The sequence below is a fragment of the Drosophila yakuba genome, chromosome 3L (genome assembly GCF_016746365.2).
Source record: "Drosophila yakuba strain Tai18E2 chromosome 3L, Prin_Dyak_Tai18E2_2.1, whole genome shotgun sequence".
Taxonomy (NCBI): Eukaryota; Metazoa; Arthropoda; class Insecta; order Diptera; family Drosophilidae; genus Drosophila; species Drosophila yakuba.
In genome coordinates, this window is record NC_052529.2 from 3,358,395 (window position 1) to 3,376,609 (window position 18,215).

The 18,215-nt window shown below is 44.8% G+C and overlaps 3 protein-coding genes across 4 annotated transcripts; 1 reads left to right on the plus strand and 2 right to left on the minus strand.

Annotated features, from left to right (window-relative positions):
* Positions 1 to 374: 374 nt before the first annotated feature.
* On the minus strand, positions 375 to 2,634 carry LOC6532686 (cytosol aminopeptidase). Its single transcript, XM_002093394.2, has 3 exons — positions 1,350 to 2,634; positions 832 to 1,296; positions 375 to 769 (listed from the first exon to the last, which is right to left on the minus strand). Exons 1-3 carry the CDS (start codon positions 2,409 to 2,411, stop codon positions 629 to 631), a joined length of 1,668 nt encoding a protein of 555 aa, XP_002093430.1. The 5' UTR covers positions 2,412 to 2,634; the 3' UTR covers positions 375 to 628.
* Positions 2,635 to 2,758: 124 nt separating this feature from the next.
* LOC6532687 lies at positions 2,759 to 15,948 on the minus strand. Its single transcript, XM_002093395.3, is given in 6 exon segments — positions 2,759 to 4,675; positions 4,814 to 5,009; positions 5,073 to 5,280; positions 6,133 to 6,294; positions 10,045 to 10,685; positions 15,732 to 15,948. Coding segments are annotated over 5 exon segments (1,440 nt in total). The 5' UTR covers positions 10,237 to 10,685; positions 15,732 to 15,948; the 3' UTR covers positions 2,759 to 3,993.
* A 515-nt stretch (positions 15,949 to 16,463) lies between these two features.
* On the plus strand, positions 16,464 to 18,198 carry LOC6532688 (LETM1 domain-containing protein 1). 2 transcript variants are annotated; one of them, XM_015194045.3, is made up of 4 exons: positions 16,464 to 16,707; positions 16,764 to 17,342; positions 17,407 to 17,695; positions 17,758 to 18,198. In XM_015194045.3, the coding sequence occupies exons 1-4, from the start codon at positions 16,616 to 16,618 to the stop codon at positions 18,094 to 18,096; spliced, it is 1,299 nt and encodes a 432-aa protein (XP_015049531.1). In that variant the 5' UTR covers positions 16,464 to 16,615; the 3' UTR covers positions 18,097 to 18,198. The 2 variants fall into 2 exon arrangements, with proteins under 2 accessions (XP_015049531.1, XP_002093432.1); XM_002093396.4 differs by having other exon boundaries at positions 16,465 to 16,707; positions 16,758 to 17,342.
* The last annotated feature ends 17 nt before the right edge of the window (positions 18,199 to 18,215 follow it).

Here is an 18,215-nt window from a genome sequence, read left to right on the forward strand (position 1 = left end):
TTTGTTGCATGCCTGCGATTGTATAAAATACAAATCATTGGGAAATTCCATGGTAATTGTGCTTGCAGCATTCCAATACATCCATAAAAAGCCTTGAAACCACTCTTTACCAATACCAAAACTTCAATAGTCTACTGCAGATTTGATCATTTATTTTATTTTATTTTATTTTATTTTTAATTTTAACGTCAACAATTTTCCGAAGACGATGTCTAAATGTTTGCACAAATACATATATTTAAAACCAATTTTATACTAAACCCACGCAAATAAACCTAAAGATCTTATTAGACCAATTAGATACTGCAATAAGCCATTAAAAATATCCAAAATATTCGCCATAAATGGTCTACCATTACCAAAAAACATATATATTTATATTTGAGTGATTTTAAAGGTATTTTATTCATGTTTAATATGTTTACTTAAAACGAACAAACATTTTTTTCCCCGGGAACAATGTCGTTGGAAATTTTAAAGGGACGTTGACGAACTGACTAAAGACATCCATCCTGCATAGACTTCAAAATATTTCACCAAAAATTTGGACATAGTGATAGCGCTGTCACTGCCGCTTGGATTTCGCATCTTCGGTCAGCTGCACATGCCCCGATCTCGCCACCTGGTCCTACTTGCCCATCTTGGGAGCGGTGTCCTTGCAGATCGTCTGTGCAATGAACTCGATCAGAGTTCGAGTGGGTCGGCCAGCCATTCCACGACGCAGGTACTCGAAGTCAATGCCATTGGTGACCATCACATTGGTGGCATCCTTGGTTAGTGAACGAAAGGGATTAGTGGAATATATCTAAGCCATATGAGCGGGTAACCTACAATATGCATCCATTGGCCGCAGGGAACGAACTCGCGCAGGAAGGCGGCAGCCTTGCAAGGACGTCCACCACGACCGATGCCGTAGTTCTTGACATCACTGCGTCCTCCGGCACGCACCGCCTTGCTGTAGAAGTTCCACAGGGGGAAGCGCCACACGCGATCCCCGGTGTGCATACTGGCGTGCTTGATCTGCTGCCACAGGATCTCCGAGTTGGTAAACACACCGCATGCCGCTTCGTCGAGGGACTGACGCATGTAACCCGAGCAGGTGCCGATGTCGATGATGCACTTGGGACAGAAGTTCTGGGCGTACAGCAGGGCGTCGGCCAGAACCAGGACATCCTCGTGGTCGGTGCACTGCACCTCGATGGTCTTGCCATTCATGGACTTGACCATGTCACCCGGTCGGAAGGAGTTGCAGCCAACGACATTCTCGCACAGAGGGATCAGACCACGGATATTGACCTAAGAGCAAGAAAGTTATCTTGGGAATAAGATGCACCTTTCCAATAACTTACCGGTAACCTTAGTCCAGCAACAGCACGACATGTGGCCACCACCACAGCCGCTCCAGTCATATCTCCCCGCATGTGGAAGAGCTCGTGTTTTTTCTTCAGGCACAGACCGCCGGCATCGTAGGTGATGCCCTGGCCAACCAGGACGATGGGTCGCTCCTCGGCACAGGTGCCGTAGTAGCTCAGCTCCAGGAAGATTGGTGGTTCGCAGGAGGCCTTGCCCACCGCCAGGAAGGCGTGCATCGACTGGCTCTCGGCCCAGCCCTCGACTTTGACCTCCACGTTGACACCGGACTTACAAAGCACTTCGACGACATTCTGGGCAAAGGCAGTGGGGGTCAAAAGGTTGGAGGGCATCTCCTGCAGCTGGCGGGTCAGGTTCTGCGCGGCAGCCTTTTGCAGCCCAATGCGCCATCCTTCTATGTCGCAAACTTCGTCCTTGGTGGCGTACAAATCGATGGCCGGAACAAAGATTCGGGTCTTGGGATCGCGCAGCTCCTGGTACAACCAGATACCCAAGGCGGCTCCCTCGGCAGCCGATTCGGCGTGTCCGCAGTTCTCCACCTCAATACGATCGGTATCCAGTTCGGCGAGTATACGGCAGGCGGCGGCCACCGACCTGCGGATGGCCTCCTTCTGCTCGTCCAGGACCTCGTAGGGATTGTAGCCCAAGCACTCCTTGCCCAGACCAACGACCGCCACCACAGAATAATAGGGTATGCGCTCCGGCTCAACGGCGAAGAGGAGACGTGCTTCGCCCCTCTTGGGCATGGGTCCAGACATCCGGAGCACCTCTATCAGACGACCATTGGTCTTCTGAAGATTGTAACGCCAGCCGGCTGGCGTCAGAATGCCGGCATCGTTCTTGTCCTCCTCATCCGCATAGACGCCAATGACCAGGGCTCGCGACGGCTGATCCGCACAGATGTCCATCTGCTGGAGCAACAGCATCTGGTTGACCGCCTGCGAGGCGTAGGATCGCTTGATGAACTTCGGGGCATATTGGCGGCACACCGGCGATCGTGTGCAGATGCGGAAGAGCAACTGGCGCGATTTACCGAACATTGTCCCAGTACTTCTTCACACGTAACGCGTACCCTTGAAAAAGAAAAAATGCTGTTCCGAAATCGTGAGAAAACAAACTGGGAATTTATCGTTCGCTAAATTTAGTATCCAATTAATTGGAAATAATAAACCAGTCGAAATGGGTTTCTAGTGCAAGTATAGTCAATTTTTTTAACGTTAAATTTTTTTTTGTTGAGTTAGTTGTTAACTCTACGAAACGATCACGGATACTGAGTACTGGGGAGCTGCCCAGCGCTCGGGTAGCAAACGGCACCGGAATTCGGATGACGGATGTTCCAGGGCCATCTATACAAGTTTTCAAAGCCTACAGCGATTTAAAGAGAGAATTTAGTTTAGTTTCGTTTTATTAGTTTCCATACTCAGCATAATCATTTAGGTACAATTCGTTCATTAGGTATAATACTGCTTAACATTTGAGACACCAACTAGACACAGACACCATTTTTTTTTTTGTGATAACGCACATACATGGGTATATTTCGATTTAGCTACTATTTGTTTATTTAGTAGATATCAGTATATATATTCCGGTATATAAAATAACAATGGCTATCGAACGTCCTCTATCGTAATTCACTGCGACAATTCTTGTACTTATTGTATGTGTAAATCGAAATCGACCTTTTGCTTGGTTGGGTTGCCGTTGCCTCGGGATATGTTTCAGTTTGAATGGCTTCAGATTCGATTCCTTTCGCTTGGTGGGGTGTGGTTTGTGGTTCGCAGTTCGCAGTTCGATGCGATACAATATGCAGTTGACAAATAGATATAGATATATGTAGGCTTTAGGTCTATATAGTTGAAGTTCAAGTGGGTTGGGGCAAGAGGGGTCGCGGATTCAACAGAGACTAGCGTAAACTTTGAAGGAGTGCAACAATCTAGGGATGCGCAGAGCACAGAAGAGGCACATTAGTTATTCGAGTTATTTGAGCAACAGTAGCATAGAGACTAGAGTGTTAGACAGCTGTGAGTACCCAAGATGCTTGGTACTCGGCGGTACTTTGGCATTTAATCATCAAAAAAAGATCATCATCATTCCAAGCCAGCACTTTAAAGCCCGGCTTTAGTTCTGTACAAGAGGGTGGAACTCCTAACACTTTCCTTTATATCATTATATAATCATATTTACAATTATATTATTTTTACCTTCAAGTTCCTAACAATTCTTAGCTTTTACCTTTACATACTGAAGTTGAGACTTTTAAGACTTCTAAATTTGATTTATTTTGTGCCCATCTTATTTAAAATAACTCGATCTGCATACCAAAATTTAAAATAACTTTATCCGCTTTCCACAATTTAAAATACCTCGATCTGCTTACCAAAATTTAAAATACCTCGATCTGCTTACCAAAATTTAAAATAACTCGATCTGCTTACCAAAATTTAAAATAACTCGATCTGCTTACCAAAATTGCGAATAATTTAGATACTTTTTTATGGAATATTAGAAAGAAGATAATCATTTCAAAGGTATAAAACAGTTCCACCCTGTTGTACAAGCGATATAAAAACCCGATCCGAACAACCTTACGTTCATTGCGACCCAATCTTAGAGTGGCAATCACAAAATCGTGGTCACTGTTACGGGTAACCCATCGGCATTCACGGCGTGCTCCGTCTGCACACGGGTGCCGAAGCTCTCCACGCTGGTGGCCTTGCTGAGATCGATGGCGGGCACATCCTCATCGTAGTCGGAGGCCAGCTCCTCCTCGGCCAGGTAGCTGCACTTGGTGCTGGGCACCGCCACCGATTTCGCCTGGTGCGACTGCTCCTGGTCGTGGTAGAAGTGGGTGCGGTCCATGTAGATGATACCGTCATCCGTGTCGTCGTCCGTGTGGCAAACCGGATAGTGTCCATAGCCCGCCTCGCACTGGTACGGATTCGACTTGACGTGCACATTCCGGCAGCTGCCGCCACAGTTGTGATGGCTCTCGGCATCGCCGCCATTGGCGCCATAGCACTGTCCGCGGTGCAGCGAGTGACCCACCGAGTGGCCATGGGCATTCAGTTGACCCACACCAGCCGCACTGCTGGAGTGGGCCACTGACTGCTAGATGTGCGAGTGGGAGCGGGCTATGGAGAGCGAGTAGGGACTGAGGTCCTTCTGGATGCGCATGGAGTCGTAGATGGGGAACTCGCAGCACAGGATGAACTTCAGGGCACTGGGCACCTCCACGTAGACGGCAGGTGGCACTGGTATCAGCGGCGAGGTGGAGGCTTTGTACTTCCGGTACTCCAGTTGGCTGCAAAAAGGGCAGTTTGGAATAATAAATCACTTCACTAATAGACAGGCCTGTAATTTATTTATGAGCTACTAAAAGCCAATTATCTACTGTTAGTGTAATGGGGTATACTAGATACGCTGATATATTTGAACTTACTCTTTGTACTTCTCGTCGGCACTGCGTTCGCGAAGGGGAATCCCCGACAAAAAGAGGATGATCATCGTGGTGAAAATGGGCGAGGCAATCGCCACCCACTCGTGGCCACTGATCACGTTCAGCGATATGGCAAAGATGCCCCACCAGATGACCACTTCGCCAAAGTAGTTCGGATGCCGCGACACGCTCCACAGTCCTTTTCAATTTCCAGCCCATTGTAAATTAAATATATATTATAGTATTATAATTCCTAGCTCACCATCATTGCAGAACTTGCCCTGATTGGCGGGATCCTGGCGAAAGGAGAACTTCTGCAGATCCGCATAGGTCTCCGCCAGCAAGCCCACGATGAACATGCCCGTGCCCGTGGAGTCCAGTGTGGTCATGGTCTTTGGAGCACGTGGCTGCGAGTGGCGCGGTGAGTTGATTATTATTACGGGCAGTGACACAATATACACCCAAACGGCCTAAGGAAGGAACATGAATTAGCAATTACTTTATGTTTCCAATACTAGTGCTTATGCAATCTATATTTAAATCATTTAGAGGATTTTTGAGTCCTTATGTCACTTATCACAGTCCTCGTTAATAGCATACACCTTTTAGCACTTATCCAACTCTTCGATCATCCCAGAAGTTATATAGCCAAAGTGGCCATTTATAAATAAATGCAAATGGACCAGGCGAATTTCCATTGCGGCAGTTATGCTCAGATTGCAATGGCAGTATTTCAACTGGCAACAAGTGATTGGAATTCGGGTGAAATGGGAAATAAATGAAGACAAAACGATGGCAGGACATGCCACATGCAGCACGCCAACGCCAATGGCCATGCCACTGGCAATGCCAATGCCATGGACTGCAACCACCACCCACTTGGCAGCCAACCGCCCACTTAGCCACCAGCCATCAGCTATCAACCATCCAACCATCCAACCACCCAACCCACCGATCCACTTAACGTTTAGCTGGTGTCGCCCACATGTGTCATGTCACTCTGTCGGAGAGAATGGGGTTTTAATTGTTCGTCGGCAGGGGTCGGGATCTGGGTATGGGTTTTGTGCCTCTGGTTCTGGGCCAGGTTCTGGGCCACATTGAGATTACAATGTCGAGCTCGAATGGACGGACGACAGGTGCTGAAATATGAAATATTCAAAACCTTTGGGCGCGTGTCAATTAGTGACAGTTTGATTGATTTTCCACCAGCAAGTTGAAGGTTCTGTCATTGAGCGTCGAATTGAAAAGTGGCTGACGCAACCAATTTTTCTCTGGCCCCTCCAACCAATCAACCCAACCAACCAAGTCCCAGCGGAACTCACCTGGAAGGTCCAGAAGACCGCGTAGCGAATGATGTTGCGGCGGGTATCCTCGAACTGCTTGTCGCGGCCCAGCTTCACGATCCGATATAGTAGGTATCCCGATAGTCGAGCGCCCCACAGGCAAACGAAGAGCGTGACCATCAGCTGGCGGCTATCGTAGGCCTGGAACGAGGATTTGTAACTATAGGTTAACTACCAAGAGCTTAAATGGGTGTTTAAATAATAAAGTTAAGATCTCAACAGGGTATTATCAATGCACAGCAGCTATGTGATCTGTATCTTAAATATTCCTTCAGCTTATACATTCCCTAAATCCTTGAACTTTAGCTTTATCCTTTACCTTTACCTTACATATTCCTATATCTTTTATATTCCTTCATCTTATACTGTATACCTTACATAGCTTATCTTACATATTCCTTTACTTATTACTTACTTACATATTCTTTTTTACTGACGTTAAATATTTCTTTTATAAATTAATCCATTTTCATTCTATTACATAGGCTTTCAAAGCTTCAAGGAGTTGGCTAGAATAGTAAAGATGTCCCTGGGCAATAAACTGGCGATAAACTGCTGGTTGCATCAGCAGCTCCACTTGCAATAAACATTTACTATCTGCCATTTAGACGAATGAGAAATATTCGGGCGGCAATTGAGGGAGGCTCTGGTAAAGTTAGAGTTCAAGGCTGAGCTGCTATCCTTGGAGAGGAAGGCGCACTCGTAACTATTTCGATATCTTCACAATAGCAATATACCTAGGGTATACCGCCATTCGTGCACACACCTCTAAAGCGTTGGAAAATTCATTGGCCAACGAGCAATTTGCACGAATTTTCCCTTTTTTTGCGCGCTCAAAGTCGAATTTTCTTGTACTTTTTGTTGCGATATTTTATTTTACAAAACAACTTTCAGTGGTCATGCAAATTTTGCATAAATAAAGCGAAAGCGAAAGCGCAGCACGCACGAGTGCCAGCGGCTCTATGCTCCTGCACCCTGGACAAAATGGACACGGGGCAGCCTGGTTTGTGGGTTTCTTGGTTTGTTGGTTGGTTGGTTCAATAATGAATGAGTCGACTGCACTTTGCATATTTATAAACGCCATTGACGGCCGAACTGAATCAGAAATGCATTTCGCATGGAGGAGGAGTCGTCAAGCGACGTCATGGAAAATGCAGGAAAAATTGTTAAATTGCTTTGTCAATGGCAGCGAATGTGCGGCCTGGTTCATGACCGTAACCGTAACCAAAGTCACTGGCAGGACGAGGTCATTGTTGGTTGTATGTGGCATTATGGAAGGGCACTTTTATTGGAGGATAGAGGTTGGAGGGATGGGCGCCCCCTTCAAACAGTTGATAGTTTAATGGGCTTGTCGTAGCGCAGGGCGAACTTGATTGCCCATTTTGTCGATTGATTGAGCTGCCTTCCCCAGCCAAGTGGCTCAAGCTATTTTATCGCTCGATTTATTAAGCGACTCTGAACGGCGATAAACCATCGACGGGCGACTGCATGAGGCGGCAGTAAAGCATTTTTATGGCCATCACAGCACAGCTGCATAGTGCAATATAGCAATAGTGCAATATAGCAATAGTGCAATAGTGCAGTACATGCAACAACGGCCACAAGCAATGGCAGCACTTCCGTTTCCGCTCGACGTCCTGCGAACGCCATTTTTCCCCTCCCCTCCCTCCCCCTCCTTCTCCTTCCACAACAAGGCTTTAAATAAATTTTGCATTGCCAACTTAATTCGAGCCGAGAGCGGCCATTTAATTTTAATTTACGATCGATAGCCAATCCGTTCATGCCACATAAGTGTGGCAACAGAAATTAATTGAACTGTAGCTATAGCTGTAGAGTTAATGCTTCATTACTTACTTCTATGTTTATTTTGCGAGTGGGAGGACACATGAAATGCACATAAATGTGTTTTGCGGTCAAAGGAACAATGCATTTTGTTTATTTTCGCACACACGCGTCTGTTTGGCCAGCAAAAAGCAACAAAAATACCAAGAAATAATTCATTTCTCAATTTGTATGTGTGAATTGCTTTAAACCCTTAACCAGATTTCATGGCCCAAAGACATAAAGTAAATCGATACATTGGGTGGCGTTTAAAACCGAAAACAGGACGAAAAGCTTTTAAGGCCTTTGTTTCATGAAGAGATCCTTCAAGCGTATCGTATTTTATTATATTATATTTTACAGATATATCTTCATTGAGTTCGTTTCAAGAGGCTATAATGTTTCATTTAAATTATATTAAAACCATCTAGATAAGCGGGATACTGAAGCAGATAACTGCGTTTAATGAACACTGAAAATTGAAACCAAATTGAAACCTTCGTATCTCACATATAACTGGATAATTGGGATAATGTTAATTAATACCTTGTTAAATGTTTTATTAAAAGCAATATCAAATATTAACTCTATTTTAAAAGCATTTTTGTTTTGTTTAAATGGTTTTAAAAAAACGGTTCACTTTAAAGAAAGTGCTGTACATGCAGTGCTCTTTAATTGCCTGCAGACAATAATTAAGGTGAACATAATTTTCCACTTTAGTGGCGTGCTAATGAGCGGTAAAACAGCGAAATGGGCCATCAATTGGGATTAATCAATGGCAGTGGCTGATTTCAATCGTTTGGCTTTCGCTTTCGCTTTCCAGCGGATTCGTGCTGCTTTTGGCCACAAATAGCCTTAGTTAGCTGCTTAGGCAGCGTGTTAGCCTGGCGGAAGGACACGCCGACAGACAGATTGAGGACCCTCACGATGCCAAGGTCATGCTCAGCCAGAAGGAGACCAATGTATGTACACATGTGTGTAAGTATGTGCCAGCTGCATCTATGCACCAGCTACTAGATTCTAGCTACCAGCTACCAGTGCTACCAGCTACCAGAGACCAGCTACAGCAACTACAAGTAAAACAGAAACAACAAACGGAACAACGAGGAACAACAGCTGAAATGTGCGCCTCGATGGGCGGGTGGGCGTAACCTTTTGTTTGTCGGCAATGGATGTTTGCCTCTGTATGCGTTGATGTCTGTATCTGTGTCTATACATGTATCTGTGTCTGTGTCTGTATCTGTGTCTGTGTTTGTATCTGTGTCTGTGGCTGTGACTGCGTGCGTATGCAAAACTCAGTTTTCAATGTCAGCAGCCGAAGCCACCAGAGTCCCAAAAACAACCACCACCCATCAACCACCACCCACACCACCAACACCACCCACACCACCCACCACCTACAATAGCAGCCCCTTTACGCCCAGTTGGGTGACTTGTTTATGGACACGCTTCAAGTTCACAGAATTAAATTTTGCTAACAAAAAAAAAATTAACGCACGATGGAAAAGCAACGAGCTATTAAACAAAATAAAGCAAATGGCACATAAATTATGCATTGTTCAAATTTTAACTATAGCAATAAATTATGCGCATATCAGATGTCACATAAATGCAGCTTTTAATTGGAAAGCAATTCATAGCATTTTTTTCTTCACCGAAATTGGTTTCCAGTCATTGGGTATTTATTATTGGCCTTGTGAAAAAAACGCAATTTTTCGCAGAAATTTGGCTGAGTAAAATTTAAATAATAACCAATTCATTATGTTTTTGATGTTTAAAATTTTTTTACGCAAGACTGAGTTTAAATTATTGCATTGCTGCAGCAGACTTGACATTATATATTCCCTTTTTTCCTATTACTTCTTAATACTTGTAAAAGTACTAAAATGTTTCATTTAAATGTTTCCTATTACTTCTTAATACTTGTAAAAGTACTAAAATGTTTCATTTAAATGTTGAATTAATACCTATTCTATAGCCCATTTTACAATTCAACAACCAAACTTGTAGCTTAACTTTATATACCCTAATTAATTATTAAACTGCAATTAGAGGGTAATTTTTACGCACCTTTGAAGGCCGATCAATTTGGCCGAGAAAGAAAGTGAGCAGGGAGATGATGATGAAGTTCACGCCGCCGGCAAAGTCCGTCAGCTTGTCCATTTGGAGCACGGAGTTGATCAGGAAGAAGACCAACTGCAGACTGCCCACCACGATGGCGCTGATGGCGAAGTGATCGTAGTCCAGTACATTTACGGTCATTGTTGCGGCGCTCTGCTTTCACCTTTCACCCAGCCAGACAGGCTTTCACCCAATCCGGTCTCTTTGTGGACGTGTCGGCAACAGGTTCTGTTCCTCCAGCACCTGACCCACCTGCTCCTCCTGCTTCTCCTGCTTCTCCTGCTCCTCCGGCTCCTCCTTCCCTTGGCTGTTCTTTAATATTGCAAAATGTTGTGCCTTCACATCGCTTCATCCACACCTAGCCAAAGTCGCCTCCGAACTGGTGTCTGTGTGTGTGTGCCACTCCCACCGCCCACTGGGCTTTACATGCTGTGGTGGGTGGCTCACTGGTTGGGTGGATGTGGTGGGTGGTGGATTGTGGGTGGTGGTCTGTGGCGTTGGCCGCCTGCCAAAGAGTCGCTGTCTGCTTTTTTGGGGGGCCGCTTGTTGATTACGTATTTATGTGATGATTGTTTATATTGGGGTCGCCTCTGCAAAGTGCAATAAATAATGCAATTTGTATTTGCTGTGGCAGCTGCAAGTTATTTGCTAAATGAAAACTTAATTCAATTTCCCGCGCTCAGCGGCACGCTAAGAGCATCACCCCCAAACCCCCAAACCGCAATCCCACTTTGTAAGCAAATTTGAGTGAAACCACCTCGATATGGCAACAGTCTCAAGCATCGTTTGTGCGAATCTGTGTGCATTGAGCTGGCAAATCGCTGGCGAAACGGAGTCTAGAGCCATATGCCATCTTGGCCAGGGGTGTGCATATGGAAACTTTCCTGGGGGTTTTAAGTCATTCACACAGCACTTAAATATAGTAAACAAACATTCTACAGCACTTAAAAATAGTACACAAACATATATGTAAGCCACACTTATGCGGATTTTTTCTAAACATTTAATGAGCTTAATGAATAAATCCACTTGCGGTCTGAAGTGGCAAATCAAAAGCCTAATCGAATTACGCACAAGTCAAGCCATCAAATGGGTGCACACACTGAAGTATCAAGAAATCAAAGAGGCTTATGCACCCCCTCTAGTAAAATCCCGCTTAAGCCACTGGTGCTGACTTTAAGTGTCTGCCGGAATGTTTTATATGGCACATACTTGAGCTGGCTGGTTTAGCTTCTTGAGCCTTTATTTGCCCCTTGGTCTTGACTGCATTTGCACAGCACTTCCTTTGGGCATCCTCGACTATCCAAATATATCCCCACACACACACGCAGTTGGCTCTTCAGAGATCCTTATTTGGGCAACATTTCCAGCCTGCATTTATAATTAACTTGGCTATCTTGGATGCAGAGTGGCCATAGTTTATAGTGCTTTTGGCGGTGGACAACCGCAGGACATCGATTTTCGGAGCGTGGGCTTTGACATGGGGAAGCTGTGCAAAATTTACTGATGACGGATTAGCTGCGGTTGAAATGCGCACTGAAATGTTTTGATTGTGTTGTGCAACTCAATTAAATGTACATTTTTACGGATTATTTCAGAGATTTAAATATTCAATTGATGCACTCATGGCTTTTAAATAATTACCCCTTTTGGCCCATTTCAGCTCACTTAAAAAAGTTATGAAACTTTCACGTGCTCAAGCGATTTTCCTTTGTTTAGAAATCTGAAGACGCTTTTAAAAGTTTACTCTTGACGGGATAAACTTCACTTGGAATTAATGTTACTGCTTCGCAATTAAAAAGTTTCGTTGTTCGTTTCTATTAAGAAATTCAATTGGATTTTATTCTCCGCAGTGCTGCTCCTTAATAATTTAACCGGAAAATAAAGTTTGTGGCAGCTGTCGGAACTTTTAACCGCCAATAAGTTTTGCTAAACGTGTAATAGTCTGCATTTTAAATTAATTTTTACGCCATAACGAAGCCTCTATTTTCAAACAAATTAGGGAAAATGCGGTATGAGTTCTATAAAATTAAAATGGTATTTAATTTAATTTCGAATTTGCTCCTAATGATTTCTTAATAGCATTGCCATTTGCCAGGATTTCCTATTAATTTATGCGCTTTTTGCGCCATAGTAATTGCTATTTGGGTAATTACATTTCGGCTTTGCAATCGAGTGTGAAATTAGCAAATTTGTGGACGAAGAAGAATTTTGAAAATGTGAATTACGCCTTTCCTCCTTCCTAATTGCCAATGTCGGACACACAAACTATAAGCTAATTCTATTCGCGCGACTTGCTTGCAAGTTGCAATCCTCCGGAGGGCCCATAAAAGTAGGCAATGCTTTTTGTGCCGCGCATTCTTGCCAAAGAAATGCATCAGCGTTGCACATTCATTAAAGCAACACCCGCGGCGCATTCAAGGCCCAAAAACAAAGGCGGCAACAGTGTTAAACTCGTGCCACCTGCAAAGGCAAAAGAAAAGGCAAAAGAAAATGGAAAATGGAAAAACACCTCAGTGTATGCAAATGTGTAGTCAGTCAGCTGTGCTGTTGCCACTTGGCTTGCCCCTTGCTCGCTGTCGTTGTCATTGTTGCTGTTGCTTGTGTTACTTTGAGCTCTGGATGCACAGAGAGAAATGCTAAGCATCAAATGAGAAATGCATTTCAAAATAAATTACACAGCTATTTTATTATATTTACTATATGTATAGATATTCAATTCAACTTTAGGCAGACAATCTTTTGGAGTACAGTTCAAAGCTTTAGTTGCCTGTTTGTCAGCCTAGAGATGCCATATTTTTTTGCAGTGCACTTAGCATTGCTTGGCAACGCGTGGCAGAGTCGCCGGAGTGCGGGGCAATCCGGGCGGACAGGGGTTATTCGTTGCCGCAAGACATTGACAAGGTGTCTGCCAGGCTGTCGCTCACACTCACCGCAACTCACTGCAGTTGCTTGTTGTTTTCCCTGGGCTGTGTTCCTAGTATCACAGTGTGTTTGTGTGTGCCAAAGCTCAGGAGTGAATTTGCATATGCGGCTAGGAGCCCGATGCCTGAAGCCCGATTTCCCCTACATTTCACATTCCACACTCTGCACGCTGGAAGCGAATAGTTTTTCCCCAAGCTGTGCCCACTTTTAAACGCATTTTCGCGTGCTTTGCATTTTTCGCCAGCGTCGTTTGCCATTGTCGCCACCTTCTTGCGGGCATTAAGGAATGGCAACGATGCACTTTTCCCCCACAATTGAACAAGAAAAGCCATTTTCCATGGGGTTTGCGGCTAATAATTTTGACAAATCGAATCAGGCGAGCTTCGCTCGTCAATTGAAAGGATTTGTCAGCAAGTGCTGGTGAAAAAAACTAGTTTCGACAACGAAAATCAAAACCCTGAACATATTTTCAAGTGTTAGAGTGAATATTTATATAACAACTTGAAGAGTAAGTTGTTTTTAGTTTTAGAGTAAGTTATTTGTTTTAAGTAGCAGAGTAAGCTTTTTGTTTAAAGTTGCAGAGTAAGTTTTTTGTTTAAAGGAGCAGAGTAAGTTTTTTGTTTCAAGTAGCACCAGAAAGTATTAATAAGCAGTGATTTTAAATTCTAAAGTCTGTAAACTTTAAGATAAGTTTATTTGGCTCAAAGGCAAAGAAGTGGGGATACAAATAGTTAGAACCCCTTTTAAGAGTTGAGTGATTAAAGTGCTAGCTATAGTAAAAGCACAACACGCTAGATTCACACCTCTTTCCGTGCACTTACATGTGCTCGGCATTAGAGGGAAACCGAGCAGATTAAATATAAACCTAAAACTATTACAACACATTTTCCCGGTCGAGCCAAGACAATTCTCGATTTTTCGCGCTGAACTACTATGTATTTTGCACCGCAAGTATTTGTGTGTGTGTGGCTGTTGGTGGGTTGTAGTGCTCTTGGCACTGAAAATTGCAGCCATGTAATGGAATTGGCTGCGGTTCAACGGTGCGTATGATTAACTTTATGGCAGCGGCAAAGCGGAGGACTAAACAACTTCCATTTAGTGAGCAGCAAATTGCCCTGCTGTACGATACACCACTTACGTGGCTGCCCGTTTTGCCGTTTATGCTAATTGTTGTCATAGTTTCGAAACTACAGCGTTGACCTTAAAGAGACAGTGGTTATTAGACCAGAATATCCACCAGAATATACGCTTTGTGTTGACCTTATTGATTGCCGGGTTGCTGGATGTCTCTAGCAATTAATGGTGTCGAACCTTCCCTGCTGGCGACCAAACCTAATTTAATTATACATGTCCGACCGCAATTTGCTGCATCCACTTGCAGTTTTGCTCAAGTAATTGAAAATGGAATCACGTTTGCACGTTTAGACAAAATGAATGCTTTGGGGCATAATGGTTTCTTTTGCAGTTCTTGATTTGAGATTTTTTGATTTGCGGTTTGAAGGTGATTTAAGTTTCAAACGAAGTATATCAGAGCAGTTATTTAATATCTTGAAGGGTTTTCAAAGCACATACATTTCTAACCCATCTGGTTTTAGAATGAACCAATTTAAATAACATGTTTACATAGCTAGAAATTTGAAACTCAGCTTCAAATGTGCATTTAGGTTTGGGTAACTGGCACAAGGAAGTGCTTCTCGGAAATTAAAGTTTGCACAATGATATCATCTTTGGAAATGTGCTGCTCAGACTGCTGCCCAATGTTTGGCCATGCCCAAGGATTGTGCTGTGTAATGCAAGGAAATTGTATTCCCTTCGATGGAAGTGTATTAAACTTAAATATTCATAAGGTGCAACACAAAGCCGGGCAATTCAATAACGCCGAATCCATATTGAATTGACTGCCAGCGATGGGAGAACTCCATAAATTACGCATTCTGTTGCAAAGATTGGCACTTTATGTAATGCCAGCGAACAAGGCGTGGGAATTGACTTAATATGGCCAGCATGGCAGTACCTTGAACTTCGACAGAGTTTGGCCAAGGACTTTTTCGGACGGCAGCGGCAGCGGACGCGAACAAGGACTCAACGGGTGGTCGCCTGAAGGAATATTGACGTTTTTTCAATTAAACCCGGCCACCAGGCACTTTGTCGGTGGTATTTATGGCGCTCGGTTAGTTCTATTTTTACGAGGAGGGGGGGGGCCAAACAAATGGGTACCAGTGTCAATAGTGTAACTGTAGCTTTTCCAGCTGGCTAAATATACACACAACTATATGTGTGCGCGCATATGCGATATAGCCCATATCCTGTGGCAGATAAATAAGTCGCATAGAAGCTAAGCGGAAAAAACACGCGTACACACACGCACCGTGCGCTCACATACACACTCGCACATACACACACACACTCACGCACACACACACACGCACACACGTGCTTAGAAAGAGACATTAGAGAGTGTCTTGCGGGTAAGTTGGTCCGCCTTTTTCCGCTTTTCTCAGCGCTGACACAAGTGAAAAGTCAAGCAAGTTGGACACGCGCTAAGTTTTACAATTTCCCGCTGAAGGTCTCGACGCCCCCTTTTCCGGCCCCCCTTTTTCGACCCCCTCCTCCCCCGTTCAACACTGCTGTCGACCTGCCAAACAACTAACGCACATTTCCGTTTCCGCTTATGCCACAAAATGGCCAAAAGTGGCCTGGTGATTAGTTACGATTTTTTTTCCGTTTGTTTCCTGCCGCTCTAACGCTTAATTTCTCTCCTTGTTGCCGCGCTGGCCTCTGGTTTTGATTGCTTTCAATGCCTTTTTTTTTGCTTCTCGATTGCAGCCAGCATCTACGAGGCGAAAACAAACACACCAGCCGCCGCCAGTTTTCTGGCCAACGGAAGGGACTCGAGCAACCGACGCAACAGACGACTCCGGGTGGACTGAAATCCACTTTCTCTTCTCCCGCAGCAGCAGCGCAATTTCTGCAGCCCGCCGAGAGAAAGCCTTTCTCTGTGAAGCAGTGCGCACTGCTTGCTGAGCGGAGGGTGCCAACGATTTGAATTTCCTGCATGTTTAGGTTTTTAGAATAATTAATAAACAAATTATATACAATTAATCTTAAGTTAATGTTATTTACAATTTATAGCTATTTTGTAATACCAACGTACATATTACCAAATCACATCTTTCGGCTTAGCTTGTTATAGGCAACCCACAATTTGTGAGTATAGCTTTTGAGAATTTATAATTAAGAGTTTCCCTACTAAGTGTTGCAATATAATAATTAAATTAAACAAATAACAAAGATACAAAATTTCAAAAACAGGAAACTTAACTCACCTTCGTTAAGTAAAAGCAGTATTTTCTAGGCTACAGCGTTCGTTAAGCTGTATAGGTTTGCGCATTCGCTAAGCGCTGGTACGTGCGCTCGCTAAACGTGAAAGCAGCTCTGTTTGTGTGCCATCTCTAGTTCAACAGCTGTTCAAATCGAGGAAATCGTAATTGCTCCTTGAATTTTTTTATTTTTGTGGGCAACTCCTGCTTTGGAGTCGGCGGTTGCGTAATAACGCGCCTCTATCTGGTTTCTGGCTGCCACTTGGAGTTGCAGCATGGCGTTGGCGCTGCGCGTGGCCCGATTCGCCACGATTCCGGCCAACTGTTGGCCCCGCGATCGCCGGCGACTGTTACACCTGTGCGGCAGGTGAGTGGTTGACCCCAATTATCAATCAGCATTAAAATTCAATTACCCAGCGCCAGCGATAAGAGGCCAACAGCGCTCTGCAGCAGGAACTACGCAACAAAGCCCGAGGCTGCGGCACCACCGCAAATCAAGCGAAATGTGGCCGCCGAGATAACCAGCGTGGGCAAGGTCATCTACGAAACGGGCTGGGATGCCAACAAGCCCATGGAGAAGCCAAAGATGCAGTCCAGCCACTCGTCGTGCCCACCGCCGCCCAAGAAACCCGACGAGGAGAAGCGCAAGGAGCTGGACACTGTGAAATCGAAGCGGGATCAGATGCGAGACAACATGCAGGACTACATATTCACGCGGTACTTCAACTATGTGAAGAACTATGACAAAGTGCTCGAAAAGAACTTTCCCAAGGCCATGCAGCTGTACAGGGTGTTCTTCGATGGCGTCAAGGACTTCTTTGGCGACATGAAGCGTTTCCTGAAGATTGCCCGCATTGCCAATGATTCGCCACAAGGCATCAGAGCCCTGAATCGCCAGGAGCTGGAGCTGTACATGCAGATGCCGAGGGACATGATGAAGGTGGCACCGGCTCTGATTGGCTGCTCCCTGCCCATGGTGGGCTATGCGTTCTTTCCCCTGGTGTAAGATTTGCTTTACTCTCTTACACTCCTGGAATGTTTAATTCATCGATTTGTTTATTGCCAGCTTTTATTACCCCCGCTCCTTTCTCACTGCCCATTTCTGGACCCCGCAGCAGCGCTCCGAGTTCCAGAGTTACTACATGAAGCGGCGATTGGGCAACAACAAGGATGTCTTTCGCTGCCTGCAAGCCAAGCTCAAAGCGACGGCATCGCATCCCAAGCACTCGGCCTTTGCTGAAATCCTGGGTCAGCTTGGCAGCGGCACACATCCCACGCCTGAGATGCTCATCGATGTTAAGGACATATTTGCGGATGGACCCTACTCCTTGCTGGGAATGTCGCGGAAGCACGTTGTACGTTGAAACACACAAATGTTGTGCAGCTTAAGAGCATATCGCTAATTTATACGTTCCAGAGAAACCTAGTCAACCTTCATGGACTGCCCAGCAGCATCTTCAAGCGACATCGCCTTCACGAGCACGCCTTCCTGGTGCACTACATGGACCAGGCCATAACCCGCGAGGGTGGAGTTCACAACCTGACGCCGGATGCCCTGCGCTACTCCTGCTATCTGCGCGGATTGAATCCGGACAGCCTGAGCAGCGAGGCCATGATCGAGTGGCTGCGGAAGTGGGTGAAGGTGTCCACGTCGATACAAGGCGAACATATCACGCTGTTCCTGCACTTGCCCATCCTGCTAGGCTACAACCATCCCAACAACTGGAAGACCATCTACGGCAAGTGCCCCACTTGAGCGGGGTCCTGGTCGTTAACTATTTGGTAGACTGTGCTTTAAAGATTGGACTGTTAAGATCATTTTGTTTCTTGAGAGCAAATAAAAACGTTAAACCACAAATAGAAAGAGGGCAGTGT

What these genes read in the sequence shown, in the direction of transcription:
- LOC6532688 (XM_002093396.4), top strand. Translation starts at nt 16,616, where the DNA reads ATGGCGTTGGCGCTGCGCGTGGCCCGATTCGCCACGATTCCGGCCAAC. An exon ending in CTGTTACACCTGTGCGGCAG is followed by an intron (nt 16,708 to 16,757) that starts GTGAGTGGTTGA and finishes TCAATTACCCAG; the next exon opens with CGCCAGCGATAAGAGGCCAA. An exon ending in TATGCGTTCTTTCCCCTGGT is followed by an intron (nt 17,343 to 17,406) that starts GTAAGATTTGCT and finishes GTTTATTGCCAG; the next exon opens with CTTTTATTACCCCCGCTCCT.
- LOC6532686 (XM_002093394.2), bottom strand. Translation starts at nt 2,411, where the DNA reads ATGTTCGGTAAATCGCGCCAGTTGCTCTTCCGCATCTGCACACGATCG. An exon ending in TTGCTGGACTAAGGTTACCG is followed by an intron (nt 1,297 to 1,349) that starts GTAAGTTATTGG and finishes TCTTGCTCTTAG; the next exon opens with GTCAATATCCGTGGTCTGAT. An exon ending in GCGGCCAATGGATGCATATT is followed by an intron (nt 770 to 831) that starts GTAGGTTACCCG and finishes TCACTAACCAAG; the next exon opens with GATGCCACCAATGTGATGGT.